Below are 15,801 nucleotides of genomic sequence, written 5' to 3' on the forward strand. Positions count from 1 at the left end.
AGGTAATGGCAAACCTCCTCTGAACAAATCTTGCCATGCCAAGACCACCCAGTGATAGGTTTGCCATAAGTCAGAAATGACTTGAAGGCACACAACAACTATCATGCTATCCAAATTGGACTAATCTCTAGCATAAGCTTGGGTGGAGATCCACGATGTGTGCTTCCTATCATTCTAAATAGAACTAAAAACAGAACTTGGTGCAGATTTGTGTTTTAAAAAAACAAACAAATGCAAAAAATATAAGCTCATTTTCTGTCTCCAAGATCTGGGTATGTCACTGCAAATTTGCCTTGATTCTGGAGCTACGATTTCCACAACACAGTACCTTTAAATCCAATTGTTTCTTATAAGAAAGCATTTACTATAGTCTGTAACACAGTTTAGTCTGCAGAGGTTAAAGAGTTAGGTGCAGCTGGATATGCAAGAATACACTAGAGTGGTGCAAGAAATAAAATGGGCATGCATTTTAGCCCTGGAGGCCAAAAATCTATGACTATATTACATTATCCTGGTTAAGCATTGCCTATTTGGTCTGTTTACTAAACTTCACTGCTCTAAATCACAACTATTGTGGCTAGTAACAATCTGTTACAGAATACTCTTTCGCATTAAGCAACTGTTGTTGCATTACCATAATGACTGTGTGTAAGATAAAGCCATTTTCACCTTATATCTTCTTCACTATTGTCCAAGCAACTCATGAGTCCCTTGGATGTCATAAGAACAAATGCTTCATTTATCTCTAGTTAGCTGCAAGCATCTGAAGGATTGATTAAACTAAGCAAAAATAATTTTAAAAATGCTACTTCCAGCTTTAAACAGGAGTGGGCAGAAGACAGGCTAGGATATATGTTGCAAATATATAATGTGCATGCAAGCTTTCACAGCATTTGCACAAAACTAAGCAAACAAGAGCTTTGCTTTCAATGAACCTCAAAGCACAAATATGAGTTTCACATGGAGCTGGATAATGCTCCAGACATACTACCTCTGGTTTCTCAGGCAGGGGCTCGTTTTGCAGGATTTTCAGTGCTTTAGCAGCTGCATCATGCTTAGCAGCCTGTCTTGTTCTACCTTTCCCATGAAACTGCTGTCCCCCAATGGAGAGCTCCACTTGATAGAGCCAGGGTCCCACAGGAAATGGATAGAAGTACCTAAAAATAGAAAGACTTGAAACTTCAGATTTGAAATTTATAGGCAGGTTATCCTGCCAGCAGACAAAGTTTAAATAAGGCTTTAACCTGGAAGCCAATACTAACGACAATGAATCAACTGTTATCCCTCAAAAGCTAGTCTGCTGGATTCTGCAGTGCTGAAGTGTCTATACTCTATTACTAGCAAAAATCAACATTAAAACCAGAATTTTTAGATTCTATAATTTTAGGTTCCATAATCAATTAAAACATTGAGTCAGCCAGCAGACTGTCCTACCAATAAATATTTTACACACTCAATTACAGATAAAAATAAATGTAACAAACTCATTTCTAACATACTGTGCTCAGTTCATTTAGGCCAGTCGGTCCTGAGAAAGGTGACCATTGTTAACATTCAATACTATGAGAGAAAACATCTGCCTCTGCTGCAGAAATTTTCCTGGAGACCCATTCCCCCTAAATCTGCTCAGGGAGGCCCTCCAACTCTTTCAGAGCAGATTTGGAGACAGGGGGTCTGGAGAAGAGAAATCCATTTTGCAGATGAGTTCAGTTGGTTTGGCCAAGGCAAGCCATTCAATACCACCATGTCACTTTAGAAGTGCATCCTAAAATGCAGAGCTGCTTCTTATCTATTTACTTCTGAAAGACTTTTAAAAAACCTTTGTTTGAACATTTATTGTACTCCCTCAGTAGAGGGAGAGAGAACTTTGTAAAAGCAGGAAAAGTGAGACATTAATTGGTCAGATGACAAAGCACCAGTCTTCTTATTTCCCAACTGTGTAAAGCAGGAGTCTCTGTCCAGCACAATGCCTTTGTACCATATATACTGCTTATAAATTCTAATGAGTGCAGCTCCTTTTTCTGCTAACAACTTGCTCCTTTGAGGTATTTCAGCTGTCAGCTTTTTCTTTAAGATTCCTATCCCAGATAGTATAGGCTTTTGTCAGATGACTCATTCATATTTTTCCCCATAGCTATGTTTAGGAAGATACTGTTCTATTTTGGGCTGAGAGATAGATTAGTAGTTTTATGGTGTAATGGCAGTCAGACCATGTTGTAACAATCACTGGAGTATGTAATTGATTGCCTTTACATATGCATTATGTTCATGCTTAAAACCTGCTTGATCTGTGGAAACAAGTCTTCAAAAGCCTCAAGCACTGTTAAATAAGGATGCTGGAAAATGACCACAGGAACTCATTATACTATACTATAATGATCAGAGGAATTAATATGATGGTATGACATACCGTGGGGGATAAGCACCACCTCTCATGTTGTAGTTGTAGGTGGACCTCATCTCTGTGTAAGGATCTATGGGCTTGTACATAGGTTTCTTTCCCAACTTCATACAAAGAGCATTCAGTTCCACTGTGGGGGTTACACTATCTAAAAAGAAAAAGATACAGCAACAGTTAAAGGTGGAAGTGTAAGAGAATTCCAAGCTATGCTTTAAACTATCACTAGGAGCATTAAATGGTGGCAGAGGGCAACCTTGCAGTATCTAAATCTTTCTGTAACTCATCAGTTCAATGTGCTGGAGGCAGACACACTTATTTTACAGAAACGAAGTGCCAATGCAAATGCCACTGCAGATGTTTTTGTTTTGGCTGCACCATGCAGCTTGATTTATATCTACAAACTGGCATTTAAATACGGACATTTGAATGGAAACCCTAGTACTGAATGTACACAAAATACTGTGTAGTAGATGTGCTGTTTTTCAAATTGAATATTATGGCCTGATACAGACAGCCAAAATAAAACTGCTTCAAGTCATTTTGGAGGTATGCTGTTTCAATGATGCATGCGTCCTAAGAGTCTGGAAGCTGCACCAAAGCTGCACTCCAGTCCTTAGGACTGGAGCGTGGCTTTGGCGTGGCTTCTGGACTCTTAGGATGCATGTATCATTGAAACAGCATACCTCCAAAGTGACTCGAAGCAGCTTTATTTTGGCTGTCTGTATAGGGCCTATGTATTAATAAGAAAGTTTGCATTACACATGCTTCGTTCAATAGAAACACCTTTTCTCTTCACCGAAAGTTGACTTGCACTGCCTATCTTGGTGTTTTGTATCCTGTTTTGCCTGAATGCCAGCCATTTTTTATGTACTTACTACTCTAACAAATGTTTGCAAATCTCACTTCTGGCAGAGATCCAAAGGCTACAGATGGGTTTCTCCAAGTGTAGCAGAGCTTTCAGCACATCTCTACTACTTAAGCTATCATATGTTTCAGGAGTCATTACTGAAAGCCTGAGGACCCTGTAAAGAAACAATGGGTGCAACACAAGTGGCCACAGCTATATGAGAAAAATCAGAGTCCTTTAACACAAGGAGGGGAATTATATGACACTCAAAATGTTGCTGGACTACAATTCCCAGTATTATTCCCTATTGACTATGCTGGCTAGAGCTTTGGAAGTTATAGTCCAACAACATCTGGATGGCTGCATGATTTCCACCTCTGATTTAACCAAGACACATTGGTCCATGGTGCCACCCAAAATTTAAAAGAGCTCAAAACTTATATCAAATGGCTTTTGGGATTATTTTGCCTTGATTAAGATCAAGATTGCTTTAATAGAGATTTATAGGGCTGGGAAAGAAAGTGAGTTGTTTACTTTTTCGGCCAGGAAAATCCACCATGGGCACATCATACACTCTAAACCCTGAGAAAACCCTATGATGGGGTGGCCTTAGGGCCACCATAAGTTGGAAACAACTTGAAGGCACACAACTATGTACCAAGCAGTAGAAACCTTTTAGTGCAACCCTGATCAAGTGTACCCTAGAGATGGCCACACATATGACAATGTACAATATTCAAAGGACACATTCAGCCAGGATCCTTTCTTAATACCCCAAGAAACAGCTTCACAAAAAGAGAGGGAGGAGGACAAAAAGTATGGATTGAGGAGAGTGAATAACTGATTGTTGAAGACATGGCAGCAAAACCAGGAAGTCCAAAGAAAGGCAAGGATCTGAAACACACAACTAAAATTCACTGCTATCTCCATATGGCCCTAATATATACAATTCTTGTTAGCAACAAAACAGACCTGGGTTCTTTCCTTCATTACGTGATGGGCGAGCTGTAGGTTTAGGAAATCTTGTCCCTTCCAAAGCTTTGGCAGCAGCTGCATGTTGAGCTTTCTTAATACTAGTTCCTTCAGCTTCCCAGTGCTGGTCCCCAAGAGTCAGCTGCACTGTAAACACCTAAGGACAAGAAGCAAGCCTTTATTATAGAAATCCACTGGCTGATTTTACACGCATGAGATGTTTGAATACAGCAATAACTTTCAATCCATTTGTGCTAACAGGGTTGCTGTGGACCATAGAGGCTGTTTAAAATATTTGCAAAATTTATTTAACAAACCTGAACTACTTCGTACTCCATGTTCTACTTAACAATCATGGGGTCAGCTGGCTTGTGGTGTTTCATCTCCCCACCCCCCCATCAGCATCATTACCTTCAACAAACAAACTTGGGAGCTAAATCCTGCATTAATCTCTCCCCCATCTTCCCCTAAAGTCTGCTGTATCAACTGAAAAATAGCTGCAGTGCTGGCTTTGGGGATGTAAAGGGGTTTGCAATGAGAAGAGTGCCTACCCTTCCAGTACTAATATAACTACTAGCAGAACTCCACCCTTGAGACTAACTAGTCTAAAAGCAGTCCATTACCTATTGAAATGTTTAGTAAAGAATGGTTACCAAGTGACTGATTAACTGAGATACACTCTCTCCCCTCCAACTTCTCAAAATAGGAGTCGTAGAAAATAATATAGCATATCACCTCCTTAATAAATCCAGTTTTTGGGTGAGTACATTCCTGCATGAGTGCACACACACAAACATGCACAAATACATATACTAACATAAAATGAGAAATAACTACAGGATTCTCTCAGTAAGTTTGATATGGAGGATTAAATTTTGCCTCAAGATGGCTTCAATTTAATACAGGAATTAAAAATCTCATAATATAAACTTGCACCAATGATTTCTTATTTGTAATTGTAATTTGTATTTAGCAAGAAAAAATCCTATTTGACTACTGGGGAGCACTGGACCTCTCCCATTATAAATCACGAGCTCACCATTTCCCTTTAGTTTTCTATTTTCTCATTTTGAAAGTTTCCTAATAGCTCAATGAAGACTGCCTAAGTGTTGCATTTTATCTTTGTCTCAGCTATATCACAAGTTTGTTTTCCATTACTAAAGAAACTGATACTGACTTCTACAATTGTATAATACACTTCTACAATTCCAGACACTCAACAGTTGCTCTGCTTACGTGGTTCTCTGTTCGGGCATTTGGAATACATTTAGTTTAGCTTTCAACATACTTCAACAGTCCTCCAGACAGAGGAAATTCTATTGTTCTAGAGCAGAATCAATACTTTTCTATGGGTCCCCACTGGATTATTATTATTATTAACCTTTATTTATGAAGCGCTGTAAATTTACACAGCACCATACATACAATCTTTTTAATTAGATGGTTCCCTGCACTCGGGCTTACAATTTAAAAAGACATGAACTAATAATCTCTTACAAGGAATTCTGGCACTATTTTTGTGTGTATAAGAACATTTATATACAACTTTTCTGGTTGTTCAAAGCAGTTTGTAAATACTTGCTCAAAAACTAGCAAACTAAAATTAGATCCTTCCTGCCTCCTGGGAAAAATACTTCTTGCAGCCCTTATTTTTTGAAAAAAGCAAAATCTCAATTCTCCTAACCAAAGCTGTTGTGTGCATTCAAGTGTTTCTGATTTAGGGCGATCCTAAGGCAAACCTATCATGGGGTTTTCTTGGCAGGATTTATTCAGGGGAGGTTTGCCACTGTCTTCTTCTGAGGCTGAGTGTGTGTGATTTGCCCAAGGTCACCCAGTGGGTTTCCATGGGCCTAGTTCAAACAGTTAAAATCTTCACTTGTTATACAGACAGCACAGACAATAAGACCTGAAGACTGTGTCTGGGTTGTTATGAGAAAAAGGTATTTGATATAAGCGTCCATGGCTGTGCTGATATTTAAATATTAAATCTAACACCTTGAGCTCATACTGTATGTTCAGTATGCTTTATTGATCTTCTCATTTGCCATTCATTTTCAATCCCATTTTACGGCAGGGTTTCATATTTGATTGAGGCACAATGACCTGTTTTAAAGCTAGGGGGAGTTGCCTTCCAACTCTAGGCTGTCTTGGATGAAACTGATTATCTGGACCCATTTCAAACCAGCTCCAGAGTGTGATACGGAGTTGAGACTGCCATGGTCGCCTTAGTCAACAATCTCCGTCTGGGCATTGACAGGGGTAGTGTGACCTTGTTGATGCTCTTGGACATTTCAGTGCCTTTCAATACCATTGACCATGGTATCCTTCTGAAATGCCTGAGGGACTTGGGTATCGGGGGCACTGCGCTCTAGTGGTTCCGATCCTACCTCTCTGGCAGATTCCAGATGGTGAAGCTGGGGGACACTTGCTCCTCTAAGAGGGAACTGACATCTGGTGTCCCTCAAGGAGCTATTTTGTCCCCCATGCTGTTCAACATTTACATGAAACCACTGGGAGAGATCATCCGGAGATATGGGGTGACACCCAAATATGTTTCTTTATGTCTCCGACTGATATAGGGACTAAGGATGGCATCTCTCCCCTGAATGGCCTGCCTGGAGTAGGTAATGGGCTGGATGAGGGAAAACAAACACAGACAGAATCCAGAGAAAACAGAAGTACTTGTGATAGGCTCCTTGGGTCTAAGGAAGGAAATTTGTCAACCTGTCCTGGACGGGGTCACACTTCCCCTGAAGGACGAAGTTCACACTTTAGGAGTACTTCTGGACTCGTCCCTGCAATTGACATCTCAGGTAGATGCGATGGCCAGAAGTGCTTGCTATCAACTTCGATTGATACGCCAACTGTGACCCTACCTAGACCGAAGGGACCTTGTAATGGTGGTACATGCTCTGGTAACTTCTCATCTAGATTTCTGTAATGCGCTTTACATGGGGCTACCCTTGTACCAAGTTCGGAAGCTTCAGTTAGTGCAGAATATGGCAGCCAGATTGGTCACCGGTTCATCAAGGTTTGACCATATTACACCTAACTTAAAAGATCTTCACTGGCTCCCTATTTGCTTCCGGGCACAGTACAAGGTGTTGGTTATTACCTATAAAGCCCTACATGGCTTGGGCCCGAGTTACTTACGGGACTGCATCTCCCCATACAATCCGCCCTGCACTCTCAGAACATCGGGTAAGAACTTATTAGAAATAGCAACGTTACTACTTCGCAAAGAGCTTTTTCAACAACAGTTCTGAGACTTTGGAACAGTCTTCCTGAGGAGATCTGCTCGGCGACCTCGTTAGAGACATTTAGAAAAGCGGTTAAAACCGAACTTTTTAGCTGAGCATACCCCACTTGATATGAATACCCCCCTGATATGAATGACATGCCCCTGTCTGTGTATGATCCCTGCCTTTCTTGTTGATGCTATTGGTATTGTCTAATGTTGGATATTTTACTGTTTTTAGCTGTTTGTAATTGAATTTTGATGTAAACACTTTGTGCTTTTATTTAGTCCGCTTTGATCCACCAGGAGAGGCGGGGAAACATAAATAAAACTACTACTACTACTACTACTTATTATTATTATTATTATTATTATTATTATTATTATTATTATTATTATGTCAGCAGCAGGAGCAGCAGCTTTAAACATGATAAATTGGTCTTATGAAAGTTTTGGTTATCTTACTGTTCACCACCATCTAGTGCAGTGATTCCCAAAGTGGGTGGTAAGTGGGGGCAGTGGAAAGATGGGGTATATGTGAGGGAAAAGGTTGCTACTCATTTTGAACCCGGTAACCTTTCAGTCAATGTACTGGTGCACATGAAAGCCAAGGGAAACCAATAGTCATTAGGACCAGAGGGAAGAAGATGAATCAGCACAAGAGGTGGTAGAAATGGCAGCACAAGAGAGCTTTCATGTTTGAGACTTGTAGCTTCTCCCTTTGCACCTGGTCACCTTGGAAGCAGCAACCGAGCAGCTGGTCAAGCAGTGATTGAGAAGTCTGTAGGCAACATCAGCCTTTGCTACAAGGCTGGAGTGGGTGAGAGACTTCTCAGTCACTCCTCAGCTCTCTTGTGCTTAATTGCTGCTCTCAGGGTGACCGAGTGCAAAGAGAGCAGTGACTAAGAAGCCTGTTGCTTGCCTCAGCCTTTGCTGCAAGGCCAGCAGGGGCGAGAAGCTTCTTGGTCACTGCTCTGACAACTGCTTGGTTGCTTACCCAAGATGACTAGCTGCTTCAATGCTGCTCCCTTTGCATCTGGTCACCCTGGGAACAGGAACTGAGTAGCTGGCCGGCCGGCCGGCCGGCCTTCCTTTTCTTATAATGCTGGCACAGACAAGAGAGAGAAGCAGGCCTGGGCCACTGCTATATTTACACAAGAGGCAGAGGAGGAGGAAGTGGGGAAGTAGATAGGGTTGAGGTAGACAACACTGGCCAGCTGCTGCTGCACATACAGTAGACCTAATATCATGAAATAGACATTGGGGTGTTAGGTTTGTCGCCCCAGAGAAGCAGCTCAAAAAAGTTTGGGGACCTTTGATCTAGTGTCTGGGCATCACAAGACCTATATACATGAAGCCATGTGAGGCTTGTACATCTCACAAGTATGAACTTGGCACACAAACATTTAATTCAAGAGACCTTTTTAATATAAATACAGAAGTCATATTAGTAATATTTACCTTTGAGTGAGCTGGACCCTGTTCACTCAAAAGTTTATACTCAGGCTGAATCTTGTTGAAACGGGCTAACTCATTCACAAGACACATTGGGGTTTTCTCTTTGGGGTTTGCCATGTTAGAAGGAACTGAAAGGCAAGACAAATAAGTACTTCAATCTGTGGATAAAACACTGATCTGACACTACTGAACATTCAAGAACCCTTGTTTTCACAGCAACACTACTCATACATGGGGACATCTTGCACTGATGCTTAAATTTACAAATGTAACAGGAAGAATCTCAACACATTCATTCTAGAACTAAAAAAGGTGGTTTCAGAGCATCTGTTAATTGAGATTACCAGAATGTTAGATAGAATTAGATGTATAATCAACCTTTAAGATCAAACAGTGAATAAATATTACTGTTGCAAAATCTGCTGGAAGATCAAACTAATTTGGTCTGCAAGAAAACCAGCTAGGCACCTGAATAACTGCTTTGATGTTTAAAGGCTGTGGAGTGGCCTACAAAGCACACTCTGTTCAACTGTTATGACATGTCCCTGAGAGGGTCAGTCCTTCCCGTAGAATTCAGATGCTTTGCATTTAATCATATTCTCAATTTCTCATTTAATACTTTTAAAACTGGTCAAGTTTCAGATCTATATCTTCATTCCCTCTTCTTCTTGTAGGCCTAAGGAAAACCTAAGTGCCATATTCTAAATACAGATCTTTTATTATGGCAGTTATCTAACACTCTCACCAATTTTTAGGAAAACAATTCACAACCCAGCAGGCTTTACAAAAATCTAGGTTATATAAATAAAGTCCAGCTCAAATAAATAACTAAAGAAATGAATATGCCCAATGTCTTCCAACTTCCAAATATTCTGAGAGCAGAATCACATGATGCATAGTAAACTTCTTAAAATCTCTTTCCAAAGCAGCTCTAATTGCACTGGATGATATTTTGTAGCTTGATTCTATGCAGTAAGTTGAGCATTTCCTGTTTTCCCAAATGACTTGGGAAGCACAATAAGGGACTTCAGATGATCACCACCACTCCATACTTTCAAAGTTAAACTATGCCATACTATTCAAGTGTTGTACAGAAAACTTTCTAACATCTAGCACATACCAAGTGCACTCAGATGATATTCCAAATAGTGGTTTGGAAGGATTGCTCAGATCAGTCACTTGTCACGAAACAATAGTTTGATGAAAATGGAAAAAACAAGCAGGAGAATGACTAAAGAAAGAGGAAACTATTCAGTGTTCTGGACACTCTAATCTATTTTTGGAAAGTTGAGCAAAAAAACCTTCACTCGGCTTCAAATCCTGATAAGTCCCAATGAACATGACATAAGAAACACTTAAGAGTTGTTAACAGAACCATCCCATTGGTTAAGAAGCAAATCCCCTGAAAAAAGGATCCTTGTAACATACATTTTGCATCCCATATAAAAAGCACTAAAAAAACACAGAATGATTATAGAATAGCAAGTTTTGAGCAATCATATAAAAGGCTGTATTATCAAATATTTTAATCTAATTTGGCTCAAGTGTTCTATTCGAGCATTTTAAGAAAGGTAATGTCGGTTTTTACATATGATAAGCCCATTTCCAGTAGATATGAGTGGAGCATCCTATAACTTGGGTAGTTCCTCTCACTTGCTCCAGTAGGCAGAAAGAAGAAAGACCTTTCAGTGTCTCCTATGTGGGAGGAGCAATACCTAGGTTAGTTGCTAAAACAAGAAAGAGATGAATGCACCAGAAAGAAGGGGAAAGAAAACATCAATAATATTAGCTTGACAGAAATCACCATGCTGTTCAAGGAGAGAACAGTAAGAGAAAATGCAGTAAACTCCTCACCATGGTGGACAACTATGTACAGTATCACATCTATCCTCCCACCAGCATCCACAAAGTGGAGAGGATTCTCTACCCTTATCCTGTGGAAGCAGACTTATCACAGCGAAGAACCACTATTATTTTCCCCAGCAGATAAAGGTAAAGCATCCTGCAACTTGGAATTTACCAGAGCTTTCCTGATGGATGGGTTCTGGTTTGGTCCCAAGGACCTAAGTTTTTAAGTATCAGCTGTAGCCCTCTCCTTCCAAACACAGCTTCAGCTGATACATGATTTCCACATGGCCGCCCTACACATCTCTGAATGGAGAGCATAAGTGGACAGAGCTCCCAAAGTGGCAGTACTCCTAGTGGAGTGTGCCATGATGTCTTCCAGTACTGGGACTTTCAAAGACTCATAATGGCCCACAATGCAGGCTCAAAGTAGAGGTGGACATCTTCCTGCTCATGGGCTGCAGGTGGAAGAAGAGCATGATACCTCAACAACGAAAGCTGCTTGTCTTCTACAGGTAAATCTGGATAGTCCTGTGCACATCCAAGGTGTGTCATATCTTCTCCAGAGCTTGGACGGGCACAGGCATGAGAAGGAATTATTTCCTGCAATCTATGAAAGGAAGTTCACCTTGAGCACAAAGGCTGGGTCCAGCCAGAACACAATGGCACTGGACCTGATGATATACTGACAAAGCACCTAGCCTGTACTGACAAAGCACCAGGCTTTTTGTCCTGTCCTTGTTTTCTACAGCTTGGTCCCCAGGGAGGGTGTGAATGCCAGATTCTGTTTAGAGCATATGTCGACATTCAAACTCTTGAGTCAGAGTCAGCACCTAACTGCCACTGATGCTGCCTGAGCCCTGGTGTTGAACTGAACTGCATCCAGGGTGCCACCTTCCCCCACATCATCCTTCCAGTTTGCCTCCCTGGTCCTTGACCCATTTTGGGTTGTGCAGAGGTGGTGCGGAGAAACAGAACCATGGAGAGAAACAGTGCCATGAAGACTTAGTTCATTTGACTGTTCCTGCAGCTCCTGTACTACTGCGAGACTTTCTAAAGCTGTATCCTGTGCTCCCACTCCTGTGGGAGGAGGTAGATTCAGGAGAAGGAGAGTAGCCAGCAAGACAGGAGCCCTCGCCCACCTAGGTATATGCTCAGTATAAGCTCTTGCCTCCCACTGAAATCCTTCTTTGTACTCCTGGAAAAGTGGGAGGGAGAGGGGGAAAGGAAAGGGGAGAAAGTAACTAGAGGTTTAGATGACCGACTGTGTGGCAAAACAGACGGCCCCGATAGGCTGGCCCAAAAAGGGTTGGCAAAATGACGCTCTTTCTGAAAGTGAAGAAAAGCCACCCTTGCCGTGGTGGCAGCAGCTTTTCACAGATTCTTCGGTGTAGTGCGTCTAAACACTGCACCGAAGAAGGCTGTGATGCCACCCACAGTCTGGTAGGGGAGGCGGCGTGATGCCATTGTTGGGGGCATGTGGATGTCATGCCCCCACTCTGCCTAGAGGCCAACGTTAAACGCTGACCTATTTAGCCCCTTAGAATCCTACGTAAGGATGAAAGGAGGCAAAGTTAAATCTTTGTTTTTTTAAGGAAGGAGAAAGAGAGAACAAGAAACAAGGTGTAGAACAGAGGGGGGAAAGGACTTAAGTGACTATAGATTGGAGACAACGATGACGAGACACATCCTACTGAAGTGGCTGGCATGAAAAAGACTCCCATGTGGGAGATACTACAAGGTCTTTGTTTATTGACTATTGGAGCATGTGAGAGGAGATTCTCAAGTAATAAAATGGTCCATCCTTATCTACTGGGAAACAATTTGCTTTAAAACAGTGATTCCCAACCTGTGGGTCTGGACCCCTTTGGGGGTTGAATGACTCTTTCACAGGGGTCACTTAAGACCATTAGAAAACACATATTTGCATGTAGCAATGAAAATAATGTTATGGTTGGGGGTCACCACAACATGAGAAACTGTATTAAAGGGTCGCGGCATTAGGAAGGTTGGGAACCACTGCTTTAAAATAACAAAACAAAACCTAACTACATTTAACAAGCAGCATATGAATAATATTAACATGTGATACCAACTTTGCAAAGAAAAAGTTCAAGTCAAACAGAATTCTGACATACCAATGACATTTTCAGACTTACCTGCAGCTACACTGGTAGATGTAACAGATGCAGAGGGTAAAGCAGAGTTTTGAATAGGTCTACCTGCATTTTCAGAGGGCAGTGAACTAGTGGGAGAAGGAATACTCAAAGGCTGTGCAAGAGATTGGTTCTTGTTTAATATCTGATTGCTGGAAAGAGTAGCAGATGAATTTTGAATCTGAACTTGAGACATGTTGACTTCCATCTAAGACAAATCACTGCAGGTAAACTTGGTTTTGAATGTAGCTTTTTCTGTACCAGTGCTTGAATTTCTACCTTAAATATAAACAAAAAGAATATTACAATCGGCCCTTCTTATACACAGATTTTTTATACACGGATTCAAGCATACACGGTTTGAAAATGTTCCAAAGAAGTATACATTTATCTTGATTTTCCACTTTTTATTAGGGACACCATTTTGCTGTGTCATTATATTTAATGGGACTTGAGCATACACAGATTTTGTTATACACGGGGGATCTTGGAACCAAACCCCAGCGTATAACAAGGGTCCACTGTATATGGCAATCAATTAAATTCCACAATTTTCAAATCAAATATATCACTGGTGGCACCAACTTCTGTTACCCACATGCTCCAATAGTTTTGCTGCTGTCTATCAGCCTGAGATAAAGGCAAGGCATAAATTGAAGAAATTTTTAAAAAATAAATCACATCTGAGCACATATAAGGAGTTATTTGGTTATTAACAGCCCATTCCCTACACTGATATTAATCCTGTAATGAATACAGAAATTTTTAGAGTTTTGACACTGATCAAGTATGTATGATTCGAAGAGTTAAGTGTCAGCAATTTATCTCAGAGGGATTATTGTCCAAAGCAAGTATCCATAACACTACATTTGCTTTCACAGTAAAGGTGTATTTTTGTTTTGAGATATATTGATAAAAGGGAAAAATATAATTTTCTCTAGAATTGCTATATCTAATAGCAAGTACGAATGCCACAGGTATGCCACTCTCCATGAAAATATGAAAAATGATAACATGGAGAAAAACAGAAAAACTGCCAGCTAGATTTAAAACTAAATGTCCAACTGGCTTCAAATTCCAAGTACCTGTTTCAATATCTGCTTTGAACTTTGTCTGCTCCTGAACAAAAAGCATGAAGTTAAGTTCCTGTAAGGGCTTACTTGTTCTTTCCTGTAAATATTCATTGCATATGATGGAATATTGTTACACATGCAAAGCGTTTTGATCTTTATAGAAAACAGGGCCATATCCATACATAAGAATATGTTCAGATTTTTAACTTTAATGGTAGGTTTAACTTTAATGGTAGGCTCAGGCAAAATTTATAACACTGAGTGTAATCTATGAGTCCTAGAACTGGACCCTACCTATGCACATCAATGAAGGCTGCACAATAGCAGAGTTTGATTAACAGTGTTTAATATTTAAACTGTCATTTTAATGTAAAGGGATCAGTCACTCACATTCCTTTATCATGATCTGGTTTCCACTAAATAATATGTATGAAAGTTTAAAAATGTCTGTCTAACTTAATCAATACCTAGTTTATGAATAAGGAAACATTGCTCTAGTATCCAGGTGACAGTACCTGTTATAATGACTTTACAGTAATGATCTGACTTAAGTATACCGGGGACCTTCAAAATCAGTGCTACCAAGAGGCTTTCAAATTTAGGAAGATAAAGTGTAAGATTAAAAAAATGGTCTGCAAACTGCCACCAAAGGATTAATAAAAATATCACTTTTCGAAGTTCAGATAGGAATTTTGGGGGCAAGCATGAAAAAAGGTTTTCAAAGCAAAAGTCAACATGAACTTAAATAGAGTGAAACACATTTCTCCACATGGTGTGACAAATTCAGTTCTAGGTGCAGTTTCACAGTCAAATACTACATACTGTATAACATTTACATTTTCTTGATTCACTGAAATGCAAATTCACCATAGATGGGAGTTTTCTAGTATTCTGACAAATTCACAGCTTTCACTGCTGAAGTAGCCAATATAATCTCTCTGATGTAATTATAAAACTAGTCTTCCATGATTTTCACCAATGTTTCCCTTTATTAGTTAATTGGCTTTATACAGTGTTTACACTAACAACACTAAAATAATTATTTCAATCACAGCATAAATGCTTCCTGTAAATTACAACAGCCTGAAGAATGGCTATTGGAGGTATGAAGAAATATGATTAGGAAAGGGACCTAAATTCAGAGGCTGGAAGACTTATGTTTGTGGCACAGTGGTAGCTCAGTCATATTATGATGTAAACTAAACTTACTGGAAATTGGATACTGCCCACAGTTAAAGCAGATGGTTCACATACAAATGGTGGGCAGAAATCCTGAAAAGCAAGCCACAGTAACTAGCAAAGTGGGTGGAAGGGAGAGCATTCTGATTTTGGATGAGACAGGGGTCTCTATTTTTACATTTCCATGAAAGGAGCTTAAGTAGTTGCAAACTTCTTTTTTGTGCGTATCTGGTGCCATATAAAAGAGGCGCACCAGTCAGTTAAAAACTGTGACATTTTCCTTCCAACTGCTGCTTGCCAGATTTAGAGGTAGTGTAGCAAAGGATACACTAAATTTACCACAGCAGACTGGGGAAGTCACTGCCAAGAACAAACAGTAACCTTTCAAGGGTTAATTCTTGCCTGATTTCTACATAAATCTTCATATGGATCCCAGTCTGAACTCATGAAATTACTACCACTATGTGTCTCCCCATTCCCACTAAGAGCTCATTAACGCATTTGAGGGGTTGATGTTTTGTTTTGCTTTTTGGTTGTTTTTTTGGTAACAAAGCTCACCTCACTGTTGTCTAAATTTCTCGAGCTAGCCATGCTTATTTTATGTTCAGATGAGGAAAATGTCATAATTTACA

At 40.2% G+C, this 15,801-nt stretch overlaps 1 protein-coding gene across 9 annotated transcripts in view; it reads right to left on the reverse strand.

Moving 5' to 3' along the window:
* The window catches only part of STAU1 (staufen double-stranded RNA binding protein 1), a 52,782-nt gene that overhangs the window by 18,151 nt on the left and 18,830 nt on the right, over nt 1-15,801 (reverse strand). For 7 of the 9 annotated variants that reach the window (XM_089513863.1, XM_089513862.1, XM_089513861.1 and 4 more), the window contains 5 exons: nt 12,921-13,196; nt 8,920-9,044; nt 4,221-4,377; nt 2,411-2,549; nt 992-1,157 (listed from right to left, as the gene is read on the reverse strand). In XM_089513863.1, the coding sequence (XP_089369989.1) occupies nt 992-1,157; nt 2,411-2,549; nt 4,221-4,377; nt 8,920-9,044; nt 12,921-13,125 (792 nt within the window). In that variant the 5' untranslated portion in view covers nt 13,126-13,196. The remainder of the gene's footprint in view (nt 1-991; nt 1,158-2,410; nt 2,550-4,220; nt 4,378-8,919; nt 9,045-12,920; nt 13,197-15,801) is intronic. The other 2 variants (XM_089513859.1, XM_089513860.1) reach the window with 1 other exon arrangement.

This window comes from Sceloporus occidentalis, unplaced genomic scaffold (genome assembly GCF_023333645.1).
Source record: "Sceloporus occidentalis isolate IW3139 unplaced genomic scaffold, rSceOcc1.0.p SCAF_3, whole genome shotgun sequence".
In the NCBI taxonomy this organism is placed as follows: domain Eukaryota; kingdom Metazoa; phylum Chordata; class Lepidosauria; order Squamata; family Phrynosomatidae; genus Sceloporus; species Sceloporus occidentalis.